General features: G+C 41.5%; 1 protein-coding gene across 2 annotated transcripts in view; it reads right to left on the reverse strand.

Moving 5' to 3' along the window:
• Positions 1-26,247, reverse strand: part of cgnb (cingulin b) — a 61,468-nt gene that overhangs the window by 22,779 nt on the left and 12,442 nt on the right. The window contains exons 2-14 of one of the 2 annotated variants that reach the window (XM_060904989.1): positions 23,620-24,690; positions 23,217-23,317; positions 22,759-22,828; positions 21,810-21,889; positions 17,902-18,025; positions 17,533-17,745; positions 15,645-15,772; positions 13,117-13,143; positions 8,506-8,596; positions 6,272-6,490; positions 3,777-3,863; positions 3,437-3,682; positions 2,558-2,728 (exon numbers count right to left, since the gene is read on the reverse strand). In XM_060904989.1, coding sequence (XP_060760972.1) covers positions 2,558-2,728; positions 3,437-3,682; positions 3,777-3,863; positions 6,272-6,490; positions 8,506-8,596; positions 13,117-13,143; positions 15,645-15,772; positions 17,533-17,745; positions 17,902-18,025; positions 21,810-21,889; positions 22,759-22,828; positions 23,217-23,317; positions 23,620-24,681 — 2,619 coding nt within the window. In that variant the 5' untranslated portion in view covers positions 24,682-24,690. The remainder of the gene's footprint in view (positions 1-2,557; positions 2,729-3,436; positions 3,683-3,776; positions 3,864-6,271; positions 6,491-8,505; positions 8,597-13,116; positions 13,144-15,644; positions 15,773-17,532; positions 17,746-17,901; positions 18,026-21,809; positions 21,890-22,758; positions 22,829-23,216; positions 23,318-23,619; positions 24,691-26,247) is intronic. The other variant, XM_060904990.1, reaches the window with a different exon arrangement.

A 26,247-nucleotide genomic window follows, 5' to 3' on the forward strand; every position in this document is an offset into this window, starting at 1 on the left:
ATTAGACTGTGATCGTCACATCAGCCAAAAATATCTGCCAGCGTTTTTGCTCACCTCTTTAAAATGAACACGTTTTGAATTTTTCCTCCGCTTCCACTACATAACCAAGATAGCAACCATTGAGGGTGAGAATTGTGCAACACTGCGCGCGCACACACGCGACATTTTGACTGTTTTGAGTCCACAATCCAGGTCTCATAGTGCACCTGTGAGTATAAACACACTTATGCACTCGCAATAGGAAGTGCAAGTACCCAAACTGAGACACAGGACTAATGTTTGTCACTCTGCATTAGGAAAGATAACATTACCTCACAAGTAGATGTACCTAGCTCACGTTATGCTATCCAAATGCTTGATTTGATTTTATTTAGGTTTTCCACATGTACATTTACAATAAAGTACACATTTAATTATTGTAAAGACGTAAAAAAACCGAGGATGACACAAAAAAGTCTAATAAAATGACTTATTTCCATTCTGGTCCTCATAAAAAGTTACAAAATGGTGACAATATAATAGAGGACAAAAATTACAAAAATGTATAAGTGTATAAAAATAACAATAATATTATTAATAAATAAATTTAAGAAATATAACTATCACATTTTATATATCACAAAATATCACAATTGTTATCACAGAAATTGAATAACAATTTACAAACATATTAAAAGTACATGAGAGAGTCCATTTTTAATGATTCTAATAAAAACCTTTTGACTTGTTTCTTAAACGTTTGTTTATTGGTGAGCGTTTGAACACTTGTGGGTAGGCTATTCCAGTCTGCAGCTCCCGTGTACCTGAATGTACTCTTACCCAGTGTGGTCTTAAATCTGGGTAAGGCCAGTGACCCGACACTTGCTCGAGTTCGGATGTTATGGACTTGGCTGACATTGGTACAAAACGAAGAGAGATAAGAAGGGGAGGTATTATTTACAATTTGATGAACATGATTTAGCTTTAGTTGGACAACACGTTTTTCTATTGGTAACCAATTAAGTTGAATAAAGTGGGCAGGAGTAATGTGGGTACGAGGATGGAGTTTTAATACAACACGAATTAACTTATTTTGACACGTTTGAAGTTTGTGCTTAGTTTTTTTAGTAAGACCACTGTACCAAGAAGAACATGAATAGTCGAAGTGACACTGAGCCAGAGCGGTAGCCAATAACTTCATCGTCTCGCCATCCAGGTATTTTGATTTACGAGCCAGATATTTGGTCCTGGAGCTGACCTTTTGAATAACTGATTGGGCCATATCTTCACCAGAAACGTAATTATCAATGATTGCACCAAGATATTTTATTTTGAGTTTTGGAATAATTTGTTTACTATTACATTGCATATTTAAATGTTGAATTTTATTGATTTTTGGTTTTGAGCCAAAAAGGATTGATTCCGTTTTACCTAGATGGAGAGACAATTTGTTATCGACTAACCACTCGTACACATTGGATAGCTCGGTACTCAGAGATTGTTCGATGACCTGTACATCTTTGTCTGACACCAAAAGAGCAGAATCATCTGCGTATAAAAGTAACTCACAGTTGACAGCTGATTTCATGTCATTGACAGAGTAAAAACAACAATGGACCGAGAATACTACCCTGAGGTACACCACAGGTTATAGCTGCCGTTTCCGACAAAACACCATTTACAGACACTCTTTGTTCTCGACCAGTTAAATATGAACGCATCCATGCAACGACGCTATCACAACTTCCGATTGCCTTTAGTTTGTACAACAAAATCTCATGATTAACCGTATCAAATGCTTTTTGTAGGTCTAAAAGAACCATACCACAGTATCTACCTTGATCAATCTCACCTTTAAGGTAGTCTGTTAGGTATATTAAGCATGAATCGGTAGAATATGATTGACGGAAACCTGATTGAAGATGATACAATAAACCGTTGTTTTGTAAGTATTCATACAACTGGTTGTAAACAACCCTTTCCAGCACCTTTGACAAAATACTGAGGACAGAGACTGGCCGATAGTTACCACAGTCTGTTTTTGAACCTTTTTTGTACAAGGGGATTACTTTAGCTATTTTAAATAATTTGGGAAACTATATAGCCCAGATCTCATTAGCAAAGTCTCTAGTTTTCTTTTATAAATAAAACAGTAATTTGTCGAGTTGGCCATCGGCTAGTTTACATCAGCGAGGCTCTGGAAACAGGGTGTGGTTTTACTCTCAGTAAAAACTATGTGGCTGCACTGCATTCTTCCATGTTTTTTTTTCTGAACAGACTGAGATGGGGCAGAGCAAAGGGGTAATGAGGCATGTCTATAAGATTACCAATACAGGCAAGAAGTCTGTCCTGAATTGCTGTTTTCTGAGCCACGTAAAACATTTGTGCTAATGCCAGTACTTAATCCATTTTTAGTAATCATCTCTTATCTATTTATTTTCCATGTTATTTGTGCAAGTAAGGAATATTTAAGAAAAATTAAAAATAAATTTATATATAAAGTTCACCTTTAAATATCATGTATGCTAATTAACTACCACAGCCAATGAACGGTCCTGTGCGTCTCATTCTCCCTCACCTCTTCCTGTGCTGCTTTGAGGTTGTTCTGAGATCTTTGCAGCTCCATCAGTCGATCCTTGTTCAGCCTCTGAGAGTCCTGAAGTTCTCTACGGGAGCGGTCTCTAAACTCATCCAACTGAGACTGCAGATTCTGCACAGACTGCCGAGAACCCCCCATCAGCAGGTCCATCTGTGATTCAAATTATGTAAACGTGTGTTAATCAAACACTATTTACAGATATGATCAATATTTTATAACCAAAAAAAACCCCAACATTTATTTTCCTATTCTTTATCAACTTAAGTATACCTTTTGTTAAATTAAAAAAAAAATTTTATATCCCAGTCTTGTAACAAGATTATTAAAAAAAAAAATCAGGGCTGAAGTCTCATCTCATTATCTGTAGCCGCTTTATCCTGTTCTACAGGGTCGCAGGCGAGCTGGATCCTATCCCAGCTGACTACGGGCGAAAGGCGGGGTTCACCCTGGACAAGTCGCCAGGTCATCACAGGGCTGACACATAGACACAGACAACCATTCACACTCACATTCACACCTACGCTCAATTTAGAGTCACCAGTTAACCTAACCTGCATGTCTTTGGACTGTGGGGGAAACCGGAGCACCCGGAGGAAACCCACGCGGACACGGGGAGAACATGCAAACTCCACACAGAAAGGCCCTCGCCGGCCCCGGGGCTCGAACCCGGACCTTCTTGCTGTGAGGCGACAGCGCTAACCACTACACCACCGTGCCGCCCGGGCTGAAGTCCAAATTTCAAAATAACTCTCTTTTACTGCTGCTCTCTTTATAAAGTTTAAGCAGATGCCATGATATGCCAAAAATCACATTATGAAATACCCAACAGTGAGCACACATTCACATAGGCACGCTTACATCTTTGTTAACCTTCTCCAGTGTTCGATCAAGCAGTCTCTTCTGCTCTTCGAGGTCCGCTTTGCCACGGCGCAGAGTTTCTCTCTCTTTTTCCTTTTCCTCCAGTTGGTGGTTGAGTTCCTCTTTCTCGTGGCAGAGTCGGGATGTTGCACGCCGCATTTCCTCCAGCTGTGTTTTCAGATGCCGGTTCTCCTCCTCCAGAATATCTGAAGCCTCAGTGTCGGATAGACTGCTGTGCAGCCGGGACTGCGTGAAAGAAAGTGCACACTATTATTATTATTATTATTAATAATACATGGTTATTTGATTGTGTATATAAATCTGTGTGTGTCCATTGTACCATGTGGGCAATTCTCTCTCTAAGGCGAGTGTTGGCTTCTTGAAGGTCTACAGTATCTTTGGTAGGATCCTGAGATGATAATAAAGACTGAGAATAGGGCAGATTAGTTAGGAGGATTGAGAAAACAAGGAGAAAAATGTCACAGCTTTGATTATGAATGAAAAGAGAAACAGTCCAGGCAAATTCATCATTTATTATCCATCCACTCTATTACTACATTTTTTTTTAACCAAAACAAAAATACGGACGAATTACATTACAGGGTACACATACACGCAGCGACCACTTTAATAGGAACTTGTTGTTGGTTCTAAGATCCCTGTTCTTGGCTGCAGGAGTGGAACCCAATGTGTTCTTCTGCTGTTGCATGCTGAGATGCTTTTCTGCTCACCACGGTTATAAAGAGTGATTATATGAGTTACTATATCCTTCCTGGCAGCTTGAACCAATCTGTCCATTTCCCTCTGACCCTCTCTTATCAACGAGGCGTTTGTTTCCACCCACAGAACTGTCGCTCACTCACTCAGTGTTTTTTGTTTTCCGCACCATTCTGTGTAAACTCTAGAGACTGCTGTGTGTGAAAACCCCAGGAGATCAGCAGCTTCTGAAATACTCAAACTACCAGTCCATCTGGCTCAAACCAACACCCATACCACAGTGAAAGAAAGTCACACTCTGAGATCACAATTTTTCCCGTTCTGATGTTGAAGTGAACATTAACTGAAGCTCTTGATTTGCATCTGCACGATTTGATGCATTGTGCTGCTGTCCAGGGATCGGCTGATTAGAGACCTGCAGAAAACAGCAGGTAGATGGGTGTTCCTAATAAAGTGGCCGGCGAGTGTACAGTATAAACAGTTTTCCTGAAGGCTTTTACTCTCCAGCTTTCCTAGCTTTTAAGTGGCAGTTGTATAGCACACCAGGTAAAAAGTCAAAGAAACAAAACAAGTGTGGAAATATTTTTTAGTCAACTGCTCAATTAAGTCAATACATCTTTCTCTGGTTAATGCTGGCATCACACACTTGTCTTTTTAAAGGCAGAAACCTTCTTGCTATCTAATGTTTACTCTGAAATTTCTGAAAGTTAAATTATGGCGTGTTGTATTAAATAATGCCCTGATAATTACATCCAGCAGTGTTTTATTATGATAAACCCCAGCATTTCTTAACCAATTTCTCACTAATGGAATCAAAACCCAAATACTTTTGTGGGTTAAGCTGAGAAATTTCTGCAGCTCCAGCACAATAGCAACATGTCCCCTGGGAAACCATTTTAGTTTGGATCTGATTTTCTGTGGTTCCACAAAATTCAAGTGTTTGGCATATACAAGGTGCCTCAGACAAACTAAAAAGGGGAAAAAATTTCAATTTTAATTAGCTAATGAATGCTTTTCCTGTTTTATCAGACCACTCTGTGTATATTTTGAAAAAGTCATTCTGTTTAGAAGAATGGAGAAGAGAGAAAAAGGTTAATGAGCTGGGTTTCCATTACAGTTTTGCCCAAAACAGAAGCACAATTGTGAATAGTCTGCGTTACTGAAATGCCCAAGTTGAAATTAAAAAAAAAAAAAAAAAAATTTTAAAATTAAGTTTGCAAAACACACACACACACACACACACACACACACACACACACACACACGAGTGATTTTTCAGATTTTGCAACATAAATGGAAACATTTTACACATTTAAGTCACATGACATGAAGAGCAAATAAAAACACTTTCTGAAAAAAAAACTTTTTATTGAACATCAACAAACGGAAACGGATCATTCGCAATGGTGTTGTCAATTTTTAAAATATGGCTTCTATTTTGTGCAAATGCGATGTGATTAAAGCTGGCTTTCTCCCATCATGATCGCTCTTAGGCTCTGGTTACACTACAGCTCACGATGGGTTTGTGAATAACTTGATGAAAAATTAATAGCATCGCCACCAATCGTGCAATGTACAGCGAATGTTCTCCGAGCTTCAGGAGTGGTTTTTTGGCATCTCCGCCTCATGAGTGGCCAACAACGTTGTGAAAAATTTCATTGCACGTGTTGAAATTTGGTGGCGATGTCTTCATGGGCAAACTAAGCAGTGAATACTCGCAGATGGATCTACAGTAGGAATATTTCCCAAAGCTTGGGGAAGGACTGCCACCGAACTCCTCATTTTCATCGATAACCCGTTGTGAGCTCTAATGTGACTGTAGCCTTACAGAGCACTCTTCTTTTTTCCAGGAAAGGTTGTGTTTCTATTTGCTCTTTATTACAATGTGACTTAAATGTGAAAATGTTTCCGTTTCAATTTTGCAAAATATTTCTTTATCAGATTGTCTGAAAAACCACTGCATGTGAGCAGAAAAACTTTGATAAGAGGCTTTTTTCCCCTTTTCCTTCAAAATTCACATGCTTCCACGACTCGTTTCTTAGCTCACAATCTCAAACTGTGCATTTAGAAACCCAGTTACTAGCACATTTTAAGAATTTCTTTTTTAACACAACTAACCTGTTGCGTCTTCTCGATCACTTTGGAGAGCTCCTCTTTGTCCTTTTTCGACTGGACCTTCAGTTTGTCAATCTCAGCCTCAAGCTCCTGTTCTTTGTTTTGACTGGTTCTTTTCAGGGTTTGGAGCTCCTCCTCCTTCTTCGCCAACTCTGCTTTCTGCTCATCGACTTTTAAATGTGCCGTCTTCAGATCGTCGAGACAGCGCTGCAGCTCCTGAACCTAATGAAACAGGAGAGTCAGTTAAAATGACCGACAATCAAATGTCACCTGTTTAACTTGAGTATCTGAATGCTGCAGTTGATTTACAGCAGCAGAGGGAAGTCAGAACTTGGAACTGTGTCATTTTTGACATCAGTGATTTCAAGCTACAAAGTGCGGGGGGGGGGGGGGGGGGGGGGGGGGGACAACAAAAACCCATAACCCTGATAAGTCAGGATAGAACAAAATCTCAAGAGAAGAAATTGAATAACAAAAATTCAGTGTCCTCCCCTCCAACCTCTTAGCCAAGAACTTGCATTTCCTGTTACATTTGTTAGTTTATAATCTGTAAAGGAACCTTCATGTAGTGTTGTCACACTCGAAGCAGTCAGTCAATGAGCGCACAAAATGTTTGACCTTTTCACAGGACATCAAAATTAACAGGATCAGAGACACGTATGAACAGGAATCTAGCACTGAAAATATGAAGCAAAATACTCTCTTTGCTCTGTGTGGGCGTGGCATGTGGAGATGGTGTAACAGACTGAACTAGCAAGCAAGTTACCTAGCTAGCTAGTCACTAGTCTTAAAAGCCTCCTCTTGCGGCTGCTCCCATTAGGGGTCGCCACAGCAGCTGTGTTCCACATATTTGATTTGACAAGTTTTTATGCCGGACGCGCTTCCTGACGCAACCCTCCCCAGTCTATCTGGGCTTGGGACCAGCGCCAAGTATGCACTTGCTTGTACAATCTCAGTGGCTGAGTATTTTACCTCATCTGCATGTCTCTGAACTGTGGGGGAAACTGGAGTACCTGGAGGAAATCCACACATTGCTTCTTTAAGTGGCTGAGGCCCTTCAGTAAACCTAAAGATCTCTGACACTTGTGAAATGGGGAGAACATACAAACTCCACACAGAAAGGCCCCTGTCAGCCGTGAGGTTCGAACCCGGAACCTTCTTGCTGTGAGGCGACAGTGCTAACCACTACACCACTGTGCCACCAGTCGCTTGTTTTAAAATGAAAACCATTATTCCGTTAAAGCCCAGGATGAAAAATATCTAAATGTACCAAAAACAACAACCCTTTACAAGGCCCTCCAAGCTGCTACACTGCTTTTTAGCAAATTAAGTAACCAAACAACGCCACAGTCCAGCAATATTCAAACCATCAAAAGACAAAACATTATGACAAGTCCCCTCAAGCATTTGGTCTTTCTGTAGCTAATGTCGGATGGGGGTTGCCAGTCCAACCCACCCCTAGGTTTTACATGAAGATCAATGGCTCACGTGGTGCTCAGCCGACTTTTGACAGGTCTTATTTTTCGTCCTGCCGGGTGACGTGCCACCCTCCACACTAACATCAGCAAGCTAGTAGGAGAGGTGTTTAGACGCCAACCATCAGTTGATACAGCAGGTTGTATTGGGTTACATTATTACCAGTAGCAGACACACCAAAATCTGAGTGTTCTGCACAGAGCCCTGACTGAAACCCACTCCACTGAAGACTTTTGGGATGAACTGGAATCTCAACATCAGTGTCTCATCTCACTAATCTCACAAGTCCCCACAGCCACGCCCCAAAATCTAGTAGAAAGCCTTCCCAGAAGAGAAGAGAAGAGAAGAGAAGAGAAGAGAAGAGAAGAGAAGAGAAGAGAAGAGAAGAGAAGAGAAGAGAAGAGAAGAGAAGAGAAGAGAAGAGAAGAGAAGAGAAGAGAAGAGAAGAGAAGAGAAGAGAAGAGAAGAGAAGAGAAGAGAAGAGAAGAGAAGAGAAGAGAAGAGAAGAGAAGAGAAGAGAACGGAGCTTATAACAGTGAAGGTGAATAAATCTGGAATGAGATATTCAACAAGGTCATATGGGTGTGATGGTCAGGTGTCCACATACTTTTGGCCATGTAGTGCAGTTAACCGTCGCTTACAAAAACTGCAGTGAGTCTAGCTACGTTTTTCAAACGATAATATGCAATGTTAGAAATGACCCATGAATTTAGGTACAAAAATGTGTCTCCATAATAAAGTCTCTATAAGCAAATTAATACCCGAGTGAGGGAGTCCGTTTCACACGTCTGCTTTTTCAGGCTGAGCAGTTTCTCCTCAAGCTCCTTCTTTTCCTGCTGAGCTTGCAGCAGTCTAGACAAGCAGATGATTCAAGATTATATCATACACCATAAACACTACACAAGCCCACATAAAATCAATCAAATCATTGTCTGCAATGAATCAAATCAACAGGCCAAACTCATACTTGTTTAACAAATTCACTTCTTGAAAGATATTTAAAGAAATGAACACAATGTAAGGTAAATATGATGTTCCTCTTAAAAGAAGAACCCCAGACAATCTGATACCATGGAGGTTCATAGAGTTTTTCACTAACAACTCCAAATACTGCCTCCGTTCTGTCGAAGCAATTAGTTAAACAAGTATACACTTTACATGGCCTAAATAGTGACAAGATCATAAACTGTTCACATTTATCATATTTACATTATGGGAACCACCATGTTAGCAAAAATACCCCCTGAAACAAATATGATTGATGTGGTTAGTTACAACGTGATTGGATAGCCCTTGATTATGATTGAATCCATTATTGCTCACTTTTAGCAAATCAAGATTTGTTTTTGTTCTTTTCCTGATGCATCAGTACTCTGATAGGAAATCGCTTGCAGTGTCAGATTTAAAGCCTTCAAGCTAAAAATTTGTATCATACAGGTGGTGTTATTTCAAAGAAGCAATACACACACTCACTGGCCACTTTATTAGGTACACCCATCCACCTGCTGTTTTGTGCAGTTATGAAACAACGCAGATACAAATCAATGTTCACAGTGTTCAAACATCAGAATGGGAAAAACTGATCTCAAAAAATTGTTCTCAGAGTGTGTTTTTCTTTCACTGTGGTATGGGTGTTGGTTTGAACCACATGGACTGGTTTGAGTATTTCAGAAGCTGCTGATCTCCTGGGGTTTCCACACACAACAGTCTCTAGAGTTTACACAGAATGGTGCGGAAAACAAACACCGAGTGAGTGAGCGACAGGTCTGCGGGTGGAAACAAACGCCTTGTTGAAGAGTGAGAGATCAGAGGAAAATGGCCAGATTGGTTTGAGGTTTTTGGTTTTTTTTTGCCAGGACGGATATAGCAAGTCATATAATCACTCTTTACAACCGTGGTGAGCAGAAAAGCATCTCAGCATGCAACAGCAGAAGAGAACACCACATTGGGTTCCACTCCTGCAGCCAAGAACAGGGATCTTAGAAATCAACAAGTTCCTATTAAAGTGGCCAGTGAGTTTAGCATTTCCAGTAACGCTTTACATGAAGGTTTTGTTATTGTTTACTGCATCAGCTGACATTAACCATAGCTACACTAATAAGCCATCAATAATGTTAAAGTAAGCAAGTCCGTTAACAGTGATACTTCTCTAACTTTACCGAAGACAAATCTGCATACACAACATCCACTGAAAAATCTACAGTCGAATATTTAAATAATATTGGCTGGCGTTGAGTGGTCCATCAGATACAGTGAGAGTAAAAAGTATTTGATCCCTTGCTGATTTTGTTGGTTTGCCCACTAATAAAGACATGATCATTCTATACTTTTAATGGTAGATGTATTCTAACATGGAGAGACAGAATATCAAAAAGAAAATCCAGAAAATAACTTTAAAGAATATATATTAATTGATTTGTATTTCATTGAGGGAAATAAGTATTTGATCCCCTAGTATGCATTAGGAGTTCTGGCTTTCACAGACCAGTTAGACACTCCCAATCAACTTGTTACCTGAATTGAAGACACCTGTTCTAACTAATCACCTGTATGAAAGACACCTGTTCACAGAATCAGACAGATTCCAAACTCTCCAACATGGGTAAGACCAAAGAACTCTCTCAGGACCTCAGAGACAGGATTGTTGACCTGCACAAATCTGGAATGGGCTACAAAAACATTAGCAAGATGCTGGGTATTAAAGTAACAACCATTGGTGCAATTGTGAGAAAATTTAAGAAGTATAACATGACCATCAATAGACCTCGGTCTGGTGCTCCACAGAAGATTTCACCTCGTGGGGTGGCAATGATCATGAGAACTGTGAGAAATCGGCCTGCAACCACACAGCGGGAGTTCGTGAATGACCTCAAGGCAGCTGGGACCACAGTCACCAGGAAAACAATTGGCAACGCTTTGCGCCGCAATGGATTAAAATCCTGCAGTGCCCGAAAGGTACCCCTGCTTAAGAAGGCACATGTGGAGGCCCGCCTAAAGTATGCCAATGATTACCTCAAAGATGTACAAAGTGATTGGGAGAAGGTTCTGTGGTCAGACAAGACCAAAATTGAACTATTTGGCCTAAACTCTACTCGTCATGTGGAGGAAGAAAAATGCTGCCTATGACCCCAGGAACACTGTGCCCACCGTCAAGCATGGAGGTGGAAGCATTATGTTTTGGGGGTGTTTCTCTGCCAAGGGCACAGGGCTACTTCACCGCATCAGTGGGAAGATGGATGGAGCCATGTACTGTGCAGTCCTGAGGGACAACCTCCTCCCCTCTGCCAGGAAGTTGAAAATGGGCCGTGGTTGGGTCTTCCAACATGACAACGACCCGAAGCATACAGCAAAGGCAACAAAGGAGTGGCTCAAGAAGAACCACATTAAGGTCATGGAGTGGCCCAGCCAGTCTCCGGACCTCAATCCAATCGAAAATCTATGGAGGGAGCTGAAGGTCCGAGTTGCCAAGCGACAGCCCACCAACCTTAATGATTTAGAGAGGATCTGCAAAGAAGAGTGGGCCAAAATTCCCCCTGATGTGTGTGCTAACCTTGTGGTTAACTATAACAAACGTCTGTCTGCTGTGCTTGCAAACAAAGGCTTTGCCACCAAGTATTAAGTGCTTTTGGCTAGAGGGATCAAATACTTATTTCCCTCAATGAAATACAAATCAATTAAAATATATTCTTTAAAGTTATTTTCTGGATTTTCGTTTTGATATTCTGTCTCTCCATGTTAGAATACATCTACCATTAAAAGTATAGAATGATCATGTCTTTATTAGTGGGCAAACCAACAAAATCAGCAAGGGATCAAATACTTTTTACTCTCACTGTATATTCCATTTAGCTAGCAGGATATGAACGGAATACATCTGATACCACGAAAAAAAGCCAGCCAATATTATTATACATACACACTCTTCATATCAACATTCTCAAAGGCCAGCGCGAGTTTACCCGCGAGTTGGTGCTGTCAGTGCGCCAGTCCAGTTACCTTCTAGCTGGTGTAACGTTAGTGAAGGCCAATGCCAGAGCAGTCAAGCTGAATATTATTTTCTTCCCTGTGTAATTTACTTCGTTACTTTTAAAACCTACATCGACAGCTACACACAACGGAGTGACCTGGCAGCCAAAATTCTCTCAAAATCTTGGGTGTTTAATGAAGCAAACCTGGCAGCTATGCTCATTTACAAATTGTCACAGTCACTCGCTAATGTGGAAGTTATACACCTCCGACGTGTGACATCGTGTTGTCTTGACAATGTGCAATATTGTAACAATATTGCACACTCATTCTCCATTGGAGAGAGTGACATAATACATGGAGGATAAGCGAAATGATAATATTGCATGCTATCAATAAACCCGCTAGAAGGGAACAGAACACGTTTTTATTCCATGGAAAAAGTGGCCCGTGTGTATAATAATTATGAATATTACTCAATTCAGATGTATTATTCATGGATGGTATAAACACTGATATTACTCAATATATGAGTGTTAATAAATTTGTTAACTTGCAGTTCGGAAGAAGTTTGTTGTTTGTAAATGTCTTAAGCTAGCCGCACACTACGCCGATCCATGCGGTACCGAACCGACCCATTTCAGAGCCGACTCCCGACAGGGCACGCACATATCCCCGACTGTTGACGAGTGCAGTCGCGATTGAAGCGACACCAAACGAGATTATGCGAACTAAGCATCATAAACATTCCGCTAAATATCACGTGACAACTTAATAGCCTTGTGATTGGCTATTGGATACAGTTACTGTTGGATTTAACACTTGAAGATGCTACAGGCTGAATTACAAATGACACAACACGGAATATGTAGCGCACTATCTAGGCTGCATGAGCTATTATTTCCAAATAGTGCACTTATATAGGGGAGTTAAAGCGATTTGGAATTCAGCCACACAACTTGAGCAGAGTGGCTTTCCAGCCCACTGTGTCTATGGATAAAGCTTCAGTCTATGGAATTACAGTATATACCTGCATTAGGTGCTACCAACACATATTTCTCGCGCTAGAAATTGTGTTTAATGATGTCACGTGTTGTATGCGAAAGATATGATTGGCTATTGCTAGCGACTCTCGCCGATCAGTCTGGCTCCCGATTAGTTTTTCGAATCGGCTGTGAGATGAGTCGGTACCATCGAAAACTAGTCTTTACGCCTGACTCGCGACTTCAGTTGGCTCGGTACGCTGAAAATCGGCGTAGTGTGCGGCTAGCTTTACTCATGCAGTACATATTTGTGAAAAGGACCTTAATGCAAAGCGTTACTGCAGTTCCTGTTCAATAATATAAATATTTATTGCTTCTTTAAGTGGTCCGAGGCCCTTCAGTAAACCTAGAGATCTCCCTCACTTGTGAAAGGTGCTGTGCTGCCTGCTCCTGGCAAACAGAAACCAGAGGTAAAGTCATTCGTTAGGAAAAAGGTGAATGAAAACAAGCAAATAAGACAACATTCAAGAAACATTAAAAAAAAGTGTATTTTTTTAAACATCCATTCAGTTTAATACAGGGCTTTGAACCGGTTCAAGGAACGAAAATGAAAACCGGGAAATTTTTCTATTTCACATGGAACAGAAACAAAACCAGAAACCTTATTATTTTTTATGTTCCGGAACAGAAACGCTTATTAAAAATAACGGTAACCGGTTAATACCGGTTTTTATTTCGTTCCTCAAAGTTTCCGTAGCCTACAAATAAAAAAGTCATTCTTCTCCTGCGCAAGTTTCTATGACCCGCTGGGGTTCACTTCCTGTGTGACGTTCGCTGACTGAATGGAGAGAGCGGGAGGGTGGACTACTATCACGTCTCCACATCTTAAATAAGAGGTAAATATTGCAGTCTATCGTTATTCAAAAATGTCAATTTCAAACACGATATCAATATATTTGTCCACGTTAATGAGAGGCTCGCGAACATTAAATGACGTTAACCTCTGTTAGCCTATCAATGCATAGGGCCTGACTAGCCTTTGGTAACACTAAAATTCTCTTTCATTTTTGGCACTTTTTCTGTTTGTGTAGATGGGAAGACATACTGAGAATCCAAATCGCCAACATTTGAAATAATAATTGTTTTGAATTATTTCTTGTCTTATTTAATGAAGGTTGTAATAGAATTAGCCTACATTTGGCTTAAGCTGGACGAGACAGAGACATAATTTTATAGCCATTTGTTAAACAGCTGACAGGGAACATAATTAACCGTTCCGGGAATGAAATTTTTTTGTTCTAACCGGTTCGGGAACGTCTATTTAATGGTGGAACCCAAAACCGGAAACGTTAAAATTCCGTTTCTGTTCGGAACGAACCAATAGGAAAAAAATTCTGGTTCAAAGCCCTGGTTTAATATACTGTTCATAACAAGCCTATTTAATTAAAACATGAAGTCATTCCTGATGGAATTTAACTCCAGATTCCTAACTGTGATTTGTATGAGGTACTGCCCATCACCACCTGCTCCCAGTGTAAATCACAACCAACCAGAAGAGACCAGTTTGGTTGGTGGGGGGCACATTTCTGTATTGAGGACTGATTAAATTCAAAAGAAATAATTATTCTTTAATGGCCTCCCACACATGATACACAGGCTGTTAAAAATCTGACTTAATATTTCACACAAACTTGGCCCTTTTTTTTTTTTTTTTTTTAAATTGTAGGGAAAAAAAAAAACCCTTCTGATCCTAAAACACACTGGAGCTCAACTTTTAGCCAAAAGAATGAATGGAACGTTGTGTTCTCAGAAGCTCAACCCATGAGCGTGTTTACGTACGATAACTTGCGTGAAAAAACCCTGCAACACCTTTGATAAATATTGGGTTGAACTTTGGGCTGCTGAAATACCAGGTGTGTATTTTGTACCGGGTGTGGGGGTGTGTTAGAGTGGCTGGATTATTATTATATTTTATTATTATAAAATACATGCACACTAGCTGCATTCCCATTAACCTGCTTAATGCACAAGCTCAAACTGTGAACTAAAAATCAAGCAATGGAAAAATGTGCATTTCAAAAGGGGGAAGAAAACAAACAAACAAACAAACAAACAAACAAACCCCCACAACCTTTGAAATAAATAATCGCAAAATGGTTTTTACGCTTGCATGAGGTGTTTGTTTTGGTTTGGGTTTTTTATAGACAATTTGTTCAAGTGATATTTCGCAAAATTGAAATGGAATCACATTTAAGTCACATGGCATGAAGAGCAAATGGAAATGCATCTTTCTTTAAAAAAAAAAAAAAAGATTTAAAAATATCACATACCACTCAGTGTAAACCCAAACCATTCGCAATTATGTTTTGTTGAAAGTTTTAACGCATCACTTCTATTGTGTGTAAAACTGCAACAGAAACCCGGCAAATCTAACAAACCAAACTCCTATTAAGAAATAAAAAGATTAGAATTAACTTTCAAGATTTGCACCAACAATGGCGATGCAGCTTTTCTGAGCTTTGCAGACAGAAGAGTGCAACTAGATACAGTGGCTGTTAGATGGTTAAAACTCTCAGAATTCACACATCATTAAGCTCCTAATTCACCGATAGCACTAACGGTGTATAATCGCTTCCTGTAGAATTGCATTAAACACAGCAGAGGGAAGAAGCCGAGTATGAAAATCAGCCATGTCCATCGCCATGGAAATGTGTCCCTGTGCTCCAGCAATCTAAATACATAATCATTAAACTGCAGATCAATCAACAGAACTTTGTATGGCAGAATAATGAAATATGTTTATTATGATGGTTGTCTGAGACCTGTGGACATTACACTCGAGTTTAATTTGACCTGAAATTAAGCTGAAGCTCCAGAAAGTTTCCCCTCTGGAAAACGTGCAGGAGAATGAATCAGTCATGTGTGAATGTTTATGTAAGACTAGAGCTCACTCCTGTTTGACGGAGGTCATCTGCTCCTTCCAGTGCTCGCCCTGCTCCCTGTAACCATCCAGCTCCTCCTCCAGAGTCAGGATCGAGGCGTTCACTTTCTGCCGCTCTTCCTCTATCTCCTGCTGGGACTAAAAGAGGTGTGATGTTAAAACAGGATCTCGTGAAGGAAGAGATAGAGGCTTGAAGAATCCACATTAATGCCTGAGGAACTATAGGAACATCTCTTCACCTCGTACACGGATAACCTGAAAAATGGAAAGGCAGAGTCCTTTGCCCCCCCGTACCTCCGTTATGCTTCAGAGACTAATACAATAAAAACACTCGTGGGTGAATTATGGAAACACAGCTCTGCATGTATGTACTAAAGAGCAGACATCAGTTTACAGAAATTGGGGAACTGTAGATGGACCAATCACAGCAGTGAGAACGTGCGTCTTATTTTTGTTTCAAAAACACCCAGTCCCTTCATTTATCAACACCACTAACATCCCTGTGCTGAAAAAGTGATCCATATCCAAAGATCTGGTCAGTGGTCATCACCTCCCCCAGTCTGTAACTGTACACCAGGCTGGAGAGCCTGATGAAAGGGCCAACGGATTTAACCGCAAGCGAGGTGTTCCTAATAAACAGGAAACTAAACTATATACATTCAAAAAGTTGCATACAGAGACATCATGCTTTCATTGATTTCTCTGAACTGTTTTAATCCATTTTGGGTTTTCTGAAATCAAGACCAGGTTGATATACACACAGGATCAAAAATATACACACCCACTTAGATTATTAATTCAGTGGTGCTGAAAGTCTAAAATGTCTTAACTTGCCAAGGACAACGTCTCTTAATTTCCTGTTAGTGATGATTGACTGCAGCTGGTATCTTCTCTGTGCACAATATAAAAAGGATTGACCAATACACAGTACAATGGGAAAGTCCAAGGAGCTCAGTGCAGATCTGAGAAAGAGGATCATACTCAGAAATGTATACTCAGGAATGTCTCTTGGAGTCGTTTCTAAACAACCACAGATTCCAAGATCAGCAGTTCAAACAACTGTACGTTAAGTACAAGTTATCGGGAGGTGGAGCCACTTTGCCAAACCACTTCCTCCCTCAGTTGAGAGAAAACTGGTTCAGATAGTCAGGAACAACCCAGGAACCTGCCATGAACTGGAAGCTGCTGGAACACTGTCTACAGTCAGCTGAGTTTTATATCACTATGGACTGAGAGGCTGCTGCCCAAGAAAGAAGCTCCTGCTCCAAAATCTACACCTTCAAGCTCAACATTTAGAGCTGATCACATAGATAAAGAAGAAGCTTTCTGGAGGAGAGTTTTCTGGTCAGAAGAGACAAAGATGGAGTTGTTTGGCCACAATGACCAGAGATACAGAGGAACACTCTAACAAGCTATAAAGCATGGTAGTGGTAGCATCATGCTCTGGGGCTGTTTGGCAAAATCTATCAAAAGTATGTGGACTGTTCTTAAACGTCAGGTCCGTTCCAGGAAACACACAAATTTAATTAAACTCTACCAATTCAGCCAAGAAGAGAGGACAAATATCCAACCAGAATTCAGACAGAAGCTTGTTGATGGTGAACAAAAGCATCTGGTGAAGGAGAAACTCACTAAGGGACATTTAACCTAATATTAGGTGGCTGTATGTATAATTTTGACCCCATGTTGAGTTCAGAAACCTAAAAATAGATTAAACATGTGCACCAAATTCTTGTTTTACCATAGATGTGTTCTGTGGCAAAATAATTGTACAGCAAACAGTTTGAAGAAATCACTCAAAGCCCAATACTGCCATGACACACGAAGTTTGTGTCCCTGTATGTAAACTTCTGATCACAACTGTACACGTGCACACACACACACACACACACACACACCTGCGATACATGCTCCATGCTCTTTTGAAGGGCCTCCATATTTTGGCTGTACTGCTCTCGGAGTGCCTCCAGCTCTCTGTCGTGGGCCGCCACCTCGTCCTTTAGCACCCCCTTCAGTGCAGTGAGCTCCCTCTCTCTCATGTGCAGCGCCTCCTCCTGCTTCTGTCTCAGCAGCACTGCCTCAGCCAGCTGAGCCTGAAGCGTCATCAGTTCCTGATGGGGTATCAGAAAAATAAAACTCTTTACGGTTACAACAACATGGAGGACGTCGTGGCGCTGAAAGCTGAGGTGCTGCCCAGCCGGGGGGGGGTTAGCAAGCTAAAACACCTCCATCTGAACACAGTCTGTGGGTGTGGCGCGTCTGTATACCGTGTCTGTTTGAGGTGTGCTTTCCGATACCCTCCTCAGCTCCTCCTGTAGCGCGGCCAGTTGATCCTCCTGCTGATGAAAGCGTGACTCCACCCCTTCCTTTTCCAATCGCAGTTCTGCCAATCTGAACACAATGATGACGAGCTCATCCATCACTTCCAAATGGTACAAAACACAGGAAATAGCACTGACCCTGGACTGCACTCATTATAAGATTATATTACTAATATAAAACCACTAAATCTGGTTCTTGATACAGATCATTTACTAATTTCAAGCATAAATCATTCGCAAATGTGTTGTCAAAATTAACATATCGCTTCTATTGTGGGCATAAAATTACAGTTGTGGTCAGAAGTTTACATACAGTGACATGAATGTCATCTTGGATATGAACGTCATGGCGGTATTTGGGCTTTCAGTCATTTCTTTGAACTGTTCTTTTTCTGTGGCAGAATGATTGTACAGCATACAGCTTTAATTTATAAAAAACAAACAAACAAAAAAAAACCCACTAGAATTTGGTACTTGAGTTCATTTTCTTTGGGTTTCCTGAAATCAACACAGGGTTCAACATTATTGACTACAGCTGGTAGCTTCTCTGTGCGTTCATAAAAAGGGTTTGTTTACAGCACTCATTGGCTTGACCAACATATAGTAACATGGGAAAGTCCAGGGAGCTCAGTGCAGATCTGAGAAAGAGAATCGCAGATGTACACAACTCCGGAGTGTCTCTTGGAGCCATTTCTAAACAACTGCAAATTCCAAGATCAGTTCAAACAATTGTATGCAAGTTATTGTGAGGTGTAGTCACTTTGCTTCAAGAAAACCCAAACTGTCTCCCTCAGCTGAAAGGAAGTCGGTTTGGATGGTCAGGAACAACCTGAGACCCACCATGGCACAGCCCTGCCATGAACTGGAAGCTGATGGATCACTGTCTACAGTTCAGATCGCCATGGACAAAGAAATAACCCCCCACTCCAAAACTGACACCTTCAAGCTTAACTAAAGTTTGATGCTGACCACACAGACAAAGAAAAAGCCTTCTGGAGGAAAGCTGTATGGTCAGATGAGACAAAGATTGAGTTGTTTGGCCACAAGGACCACCATGTACAGAGGGACACTGTAGCAGCTGGTGGGGATGGTAGGATCATCATGCTCTGGGGCTGTTTTGCTGCCAGTGGAACCGGTTCATTGCACAAAGTGGATGGAATAATGAAGGAGGACTACATCAGAATTCTTCAGCATAAACCATCAGAAACTTGAACACGACTTGGGACTTCCAACAGGACAATGAACCCAAACATGCATCAGAGCTGGTTGTGGAGGATAAAGCAGGCTAACATTAAGCTTAAAACAAGTCCTGACTTCAACCCTGTTGAAAATATATGGACCGTGCTTACAAGTCGAGTCCATGCCAAGAAAAAATAGAAAATTAATTGAACTCTCCCAATTCTACCATGAAGAGTCATGAAATATCCAACCAGAATTCTGCCAGAAGCTTGTTCATGGTAAAGAAAAATGTTTGGTCAAGGTGAATCTTGTGAAGAGACATTTTACCCAAATATTAGGTGTGGTGTATGTATAGTTTTGACCCTGTGTTGATTATAGAAAACCCAAAGAAAAGTAAAACTTGTACACCAAATTCTAGTGTTTTTTTTTTAAATTAAAGTTGTATGGTATGCTGTACATTCTGCCACAGGAAAAAAAAATTCAAAGAAATTACTGAAAGCCCAAATATTGCCATGACATTCATGTCACTGTATGTAAACTTCTGACCAGAACTGTATCTGCTAATAGACTTAATCTAATGTTTCTTTTAAAACATTCTAATAAGACTTTTTATTGCCAAGAGATCTTTTTTTTATTGTATTAAAAGTAATAACAAGCAGGAAATGAAACATCTATATCTTTATCTAGAGCTATTGTACATCTCAGCGTATACACTGATAGATTTCAGAGGAATTCCTCCAAATCCTTGTGCACAATGCAGCATTCCTGCTCTGGTCCGGGATGAGATGGTTCATAGTAGTTGTTTTTCTGACTTCCCATGCCCACAATGTTTACAGAGTGTTACACATTTACCAAGTGCTCCTGATTACTGAAGCGAGAAGAGAGCAAATAAAAAGTAGGCCTCATGGAGTCAGGTTGGAAAACACTGATATACAACACAATATCCACGCTAAACAGCCATGATAGGATTTGAAGCAGAAATTGTAGAGGAGAAAAAAAATAAAAAACACAGAAAGCTGAATAAAAACAGTATGCACCACCACACGTCATTCCTTCTCTCTAATGGCCCTTTTCCACTACCCTTTTTCAGCTCACTTCAGCTCGCTTCAGCCCGACACGGCTCGCGTTTCGACTACCAAAAACCAGCACGACTCAGCTCGCTTCAGCCCTGCTTAGCCCCTAAAACTCGCACCGTTTTGGAGTGGGGCTGAAGCGAGTCAAGCCGTGCCGAGTGAGGTTGGGGGCGTGAGCAGACACTCCCCTGTGCACTGATTGGTGAGGAGGAGTGTCCTCACATGCCCACACATGCCCCGCGAGCGCGCTGGGATCTGTAAACACCGCAAACCCGGAAGGAGAAGAATTACGAATTACGAGAATTTCTGAAGCCTTATGCGCCTCGCCTCATCTATACGCTCTTGCCAGTATCTGTCCGCGTTGTCGGTGACAACAAGCCACAGCACCAAGACCAGCAACACTAACGACTCCATGTCCTCCATGTTTATTGTTTACTCTCTGGGTCGTGAGACTACCGCTTAAAAGATCACTGAATCAGTGACATACAGAGCATCGTGGACGAGTTCGCGGAGCGCAAGGCTCGCCGTATGCCCTTCAAATAATGCGCGCAGTAGGCTATTGATGTTTTATTATGAGCCATGTACAGTATGTCACCTAATGTTTTTTTGTTTGAGTTACATGTTCGTTTGAAGGACTTAATGTACAAACTAACATAGTTGCACCCCGTAGTGTTGAAATTGGTAAACACAGTGCATTCAGTGAGGTTTGCACCGCCCTCCTTTTATTTCTGACTCTTCCTGTCACCGTTGCAACCTCTGAGCGCTCATTCGTATGCCCTTCAAATAATGTGCGCAGTATAGGCTATTGATGTTTTATTATGAGCCATGTACAGTATCCTAATGTTTTTTGTTTCTGAGTTACATGTTCGTTTGAAGGACTTGATGTACTAAATAACATAGTTGCACCCGGTAGTGTTGAAATTGGTAAACACCGCAGTTGCGGACATTTTGTAGCCTAAAATGATGTTATGATAAGCTTTAATAAAGGGCCCGGTCATTTGCCCCGCCCCCGCTCTGACTTGTTCCTCCACTGTCACTGATGTCACTGTTTGCGCTGCTTAACGACATCACGTGACGTCCACCCACTTTCGCTAACTCCACCCAATGTGTCCACCCACTTCCAGCCAGCACGGTTCAGCGCGGTTGTAGTCGAAATGCAACTCCAACAGCCCCGCTCAGCTCGACTCAGCACGGCACGGCTCAGCCGCGTTTGTAGTGGAAAAGCGGCATAATTATGCTGCATTCATCTTGGATCAGAACAATGTCATTTTCAACCTCTGTGTTTTCAAGCTAAAAAGTGGGAGAAAATCTCAAATGCCAGATTTGTTGACTGGTCGAATGTTAAAGCTTGTGTATTCAGTGGAACTCGTTAAAGATAAGAAGTGGTGCTGCTGTGTTTACGGTTCACATCATGAGCCGCCATGTTGATTTGACATCACTTGCTGAACTAAGGGTTGAGGAGACGGTCCTGACTTCCTGAGTAGGGATTCTGTAGTTTTGTTTTTCCTAGTTGGAGGTTGGAAATTACAAGTTACGACCATTAGACAAATGCAGAACCTCATCTTTATTTTTATCTCTCTCACACACACGCAGTTTTTTTACCGATCCTGAGCATGCTGCAGTTCTCTCTTGGTCTGATCGAGCTGCTGCTGTAACGGATTGTTGGTTGCCTTGTTCTGCTCCTGCAAAATGTATAAAATATTCAAACACTGAAACACACCCACACACAAAGCAATAGAAGAAGCCATTATTCAAGCTCAGTGAGATCACAGATATTCCTCATTGATGATTAGAAAGAAAAGAAAAATCAGCTAAGAACAGGAATCTTAGAATCAAGGATAAGTTCCTATTAAAGTGGCCGGTGAGTGTATATGAGCCTGTGAATGCATAAACATTATTAACATCCTAACAGCTGCATATTCCAAGCAGGAAAACGTGTAGTGCATGCCTGAAGCCTCATGAGCAACATCACTTCTCTACTGATATGAAACAGTCGGTTTTATTGGTGGATATGAATATTACATACAAAAAAACTTCAACACTTTAATTCGTTCATCACCACCACAATCATACTGCTCGCTAGTGTCATCCTCAGAAACACTCATTCAAAAAGCACAAAACCAATGAATTAGAAAGAGTCCATCACTAAACATGCCTCATTCACTCTGTGCTAATTAGCCTCATACAGTATCTGTTGCCTTGGAAACCTCAAAACAGTGTTTTACTACATCCACATGAAGGGACTAGAAAAAGAGGTTTGGTTTCAGTGTCATCAATACTGTAGTGCAGGTATATCCGAGATGCTCGATACGGAGAAGAAACCTCTCTTCAAAAAGGTATTAGCTCCTGGCCTGCATTAATTATTAAAGCATGACAGACTCACACAATACTCTAACCAGCTGTCTTCATTAAAGCGACGGTTACCAAGCGACCGAAAGAGGATGATTCGCCTACAGGTGGCTCCATTCAAGTACACACACTCCCCACATTCACTACATCATCTCACAAAGGCACAGTATCAGGAAGTTGTGGTGAATGTGAACATGCTCACCTTCATCCCTCGGAGCTGCTCATGCATGAGATTTGCTTTTCGTCTCAAGGACATCTCACCCTCAACAGATCTGATGTGGTACAAAATAGAGAAAGAAAACGTGTATGGAAAGAAAAGTGGGTTAAAAAGACCATGTTCATTTTGTTTGAATACCTCAGCTGGTATTAGGGCTGGGCAATATGACAATATAATAGCAATATCCTGACAAATTATGTCACAATACACTCTCGTATCATGATATCCTTTTCTAACTTTTTAAAAATATTGAGTAGAAGCAGAAATTTAAGTCATTTTCCATAGACATTAAATAAGAGCATCATTTAACTCAGCTGTATGTTTTGCTGGTTCTGTATACAGTGATCCAGATCATGTATCTTAGGAAGGTCTTCATGTCTAGTCATATCACCTACCCACCCCTACCTGGTACATCCACTGGTTGGAATGTGAAGGAAGCTTACCCTTCTCTGAGGATTTCATAAATCGCCTGTCGTTCTTGAGCTTCACCTCCATCAACAGAGTCTGTACTTTGACTTTGGCAGCTCAGAAGATCAGGTGTTACCTAAAAAGGTAACATTTAAAAAAGAGCTGCTCTATAAAACATTCAAGGAGGAAACAAAGGAGCATCACTGCAGCCAAAAATGGAGGATAATTCTCAGAAACCTCCAGAAAATGAGCAGTTCATCAGAACACTATCTTCATTCAATTAAAGCTATTAACTGGCTATGAAGTCAATTTTTCATTGCAAAGTATTCAGAAACCCATCACAAGCTATAGAGTGACCAGGGCCTCAGCGAACACACGCTATATCTGAAGATAAATGTTTGCATAGAATGTTCTTCAAAATTATTGATAAATGCTTACCTGTTTCTTTGATATAGTAGGTGGTACTTCCTTGGCAACAAACATCCTTGGAGTTTGATTAATGGTAGGTGCCTTTGAGGTAGGAACAGCAGGAACCATTGCAATAGAAGGAGAGCTCTGTCCAAGACTGTTGTAGTTTGTACATTTGGGTGAGGCAAGACTGGAGCCTGAGGTGGTGTTTATTGTAGGAGCGTAGGGGTTTATGGTTGGTGAAGGAATAGGCTCTTCTTCCTGTTCCTTGTGGGCATCCAAGCTACGAGAACGCTTTCGCTCATCAAACTGCAGACATGCTCGAGCTCGAGAGCGACCTCTGATCCGGCTTGGCACGGTGGACGTGGTACTGCTGTTAAATTTACTGATAAGTTTATTAATGGGGGCTAAAGATTTTGTGTCAATGGCTTCAACTGGCTCTTCAACAGTACCTGGTGCTGAAGCTTCAGGGAATGGCTCTGTAGAGGTACACTGATTCCCGCTTTTCTTTGTCCCACCAATTCCAGTCTGCCGCACTGGCCTAAGGCCAGCTTCATTCAGTTCTCCAACAGCCTTCTTCCCGGAGTCTTTGGATGAAGGAGCCAAAACAGGATGTTCTGTAGTCCCCCTTTCTCCATCTCCTTGACTTCCTGCTTGTCCATCACCAGGTGGTCTCTTCAAAGGGCTGCCAAATTCAGTCTCATCTGGTGAAATTGGTGGCCCAAATGAGCTGTAAGGGTCTTTAGGAGTCTGAGCGCCATCGCGTGGTCTTGGAGGCAGGCTGTTAAATGGGGACGAAAATCCAAGAACTGGGGTCTGTGGCTGAGGCTGGGTCTTCAGTTGTACTCCATATGAGTCACCCTTCTCTCCATCCTTCAGCACCACATAGGGCTGTCCAGAAATTCCTTGAACCCTCACTGCAACCCCATATGTAGAGGATGGAGGAGTCCCACTGCCTCCAGCAGCTGCTGCTCCTCCAACACCCCGATTCCTCTCTACATAGCCTCCACCCATATCATCCAGGTCTTTGATGAAGCGGATCTGGACACCATAGTCCACTGGAGGCTTTCTATCTGCTGAGATGGAATTCATTGTGGCTCACTGTGAAAGCAAAATTGAAAAATAATAAGCAAACTGTTTTTGTGAGGAAGACCAAGATGTAATGATTAAGTGCCATAGGTGATCTTTGAAACCAAGTGCTTAATTCTCTCCAACTGTTGTGAAGTTTTATGCATGCTCTCCATCACAGCTTAGGAGGAGGAGAGTACTGTACCAAGAAACTCAAGACTGTAAAGAGATTGTAATTAATTATCCCTGGTTTTCTATTCCTATAAGGCCCAGCACTCAGTAGCATAAAGATCTGGTCAACTCAACCCCTCACCTGGCAACCATTTATTGCCTATTACGGTATAGAGATCTTGCAGTCACGTGACAGGAAAGTACACAGCCGCCATCTTGTCGGTAAAAAACACAGCTGAATACTGCTGCACTCGTGTACAGAATGGATCAATTTCAACCGACGGACTACACGGCTCATTTTTCTAATGAACAGATAACTAGATATATGTCTAAAATAAACGATCTACAGATTACTGACCCTTATGGCTTACCGGACGGAGTTTTCACGACCGTGTCACTGGATATTGAACTGCCAGCGGAATACCCGGACGTGTATAATTACCTCATCAACTTTCCCTTGCTGTTCAGTGGTGAAGCACTGCGTGCTTATAAATCTCTGGACAGTTATCTTTACAGAAATTCAGGATTTGTCAGCGACTCAGATGTGGCATCTTGTAAACAAGAAAATAACAATCCTCATTGGACAGGTAAGTCACTTAAGTATTGAGTATAGCACTGACCAGCCGATTATAGAATAAGGTAATTCCAGCTGTAATTCCAAATCATCTGTCTTGTTTACCATGGATCTGGCGTTGGAGAGGTAGAGGCTTAGTAGTGGAGATTTGAGTGGTTGTTTTCTGAGCTTAGTCAACAGGCCGGCTCTGCAGCCTCGCTTTTGCTTCCGCTCCCGACGCCGCCTCCTTCGCTTTGCTTCCGATAACAATCCACGGAGACCCCGCTGGTCTTGCTATCTTGTCCGGAATGTTGTGCATGCGATGGAAAATCGCTACAAACCGTCATTTTCTGCTGGAAACCAATGTCCAGTAAGTCCATACGGTTGTAGTGGATATTGAAGTCCGGTACAGATGAACAACACGCAAAAATACACACAAAACACATAAAAAACGTGCACAGGTAGGGAGAGCTTGTAGCCGCAGCCGTTGTAGTAGAATTGTATATAGTAGGGTTTTCCAGAAGAAAAGGTAGAAGTAAAAGCAGAAGTAGAACCAGAAGGGGAAATATGGTGTTTGACCGACAAGATGGCGTCTGTCACAATCTGGATCAGCTGTGACGTCACATGCAAGTGCTCCATTGAAGACAATTTAAAGGGGGGGGGGGGGGGGGGGAAGAGACGACTATGACCAAAAGTATGTTTACCCCTGATCGTAACACCCATATGTGGTTCTTCCCTAAATTGTATAGAATTTTGTACACACGGCGGCACGGTGGTGTAGTGGTTAGCGCTGTCGCCTCACAGCAAGAAGGTCCTGGGTTCGAGCCCCGGGGCCGGCGAGGGCCTTTCTGTGTGGAGTTTGCATG

This window comes from Neoarius graeffei, chromosome 22 (assembly GCF_027579695.1).
Source record: "Neoarius graeffei isolate fNeoGra1 chromosome 22, fNeoGra1.pri, whole genome shotgun sequence".
Lineage (NCBI taxonomy): Eukaryota > Metazoa > Chordata > Actinopteri > Siluriformes > Ariidae > Neoarius > Neoarius graeffei.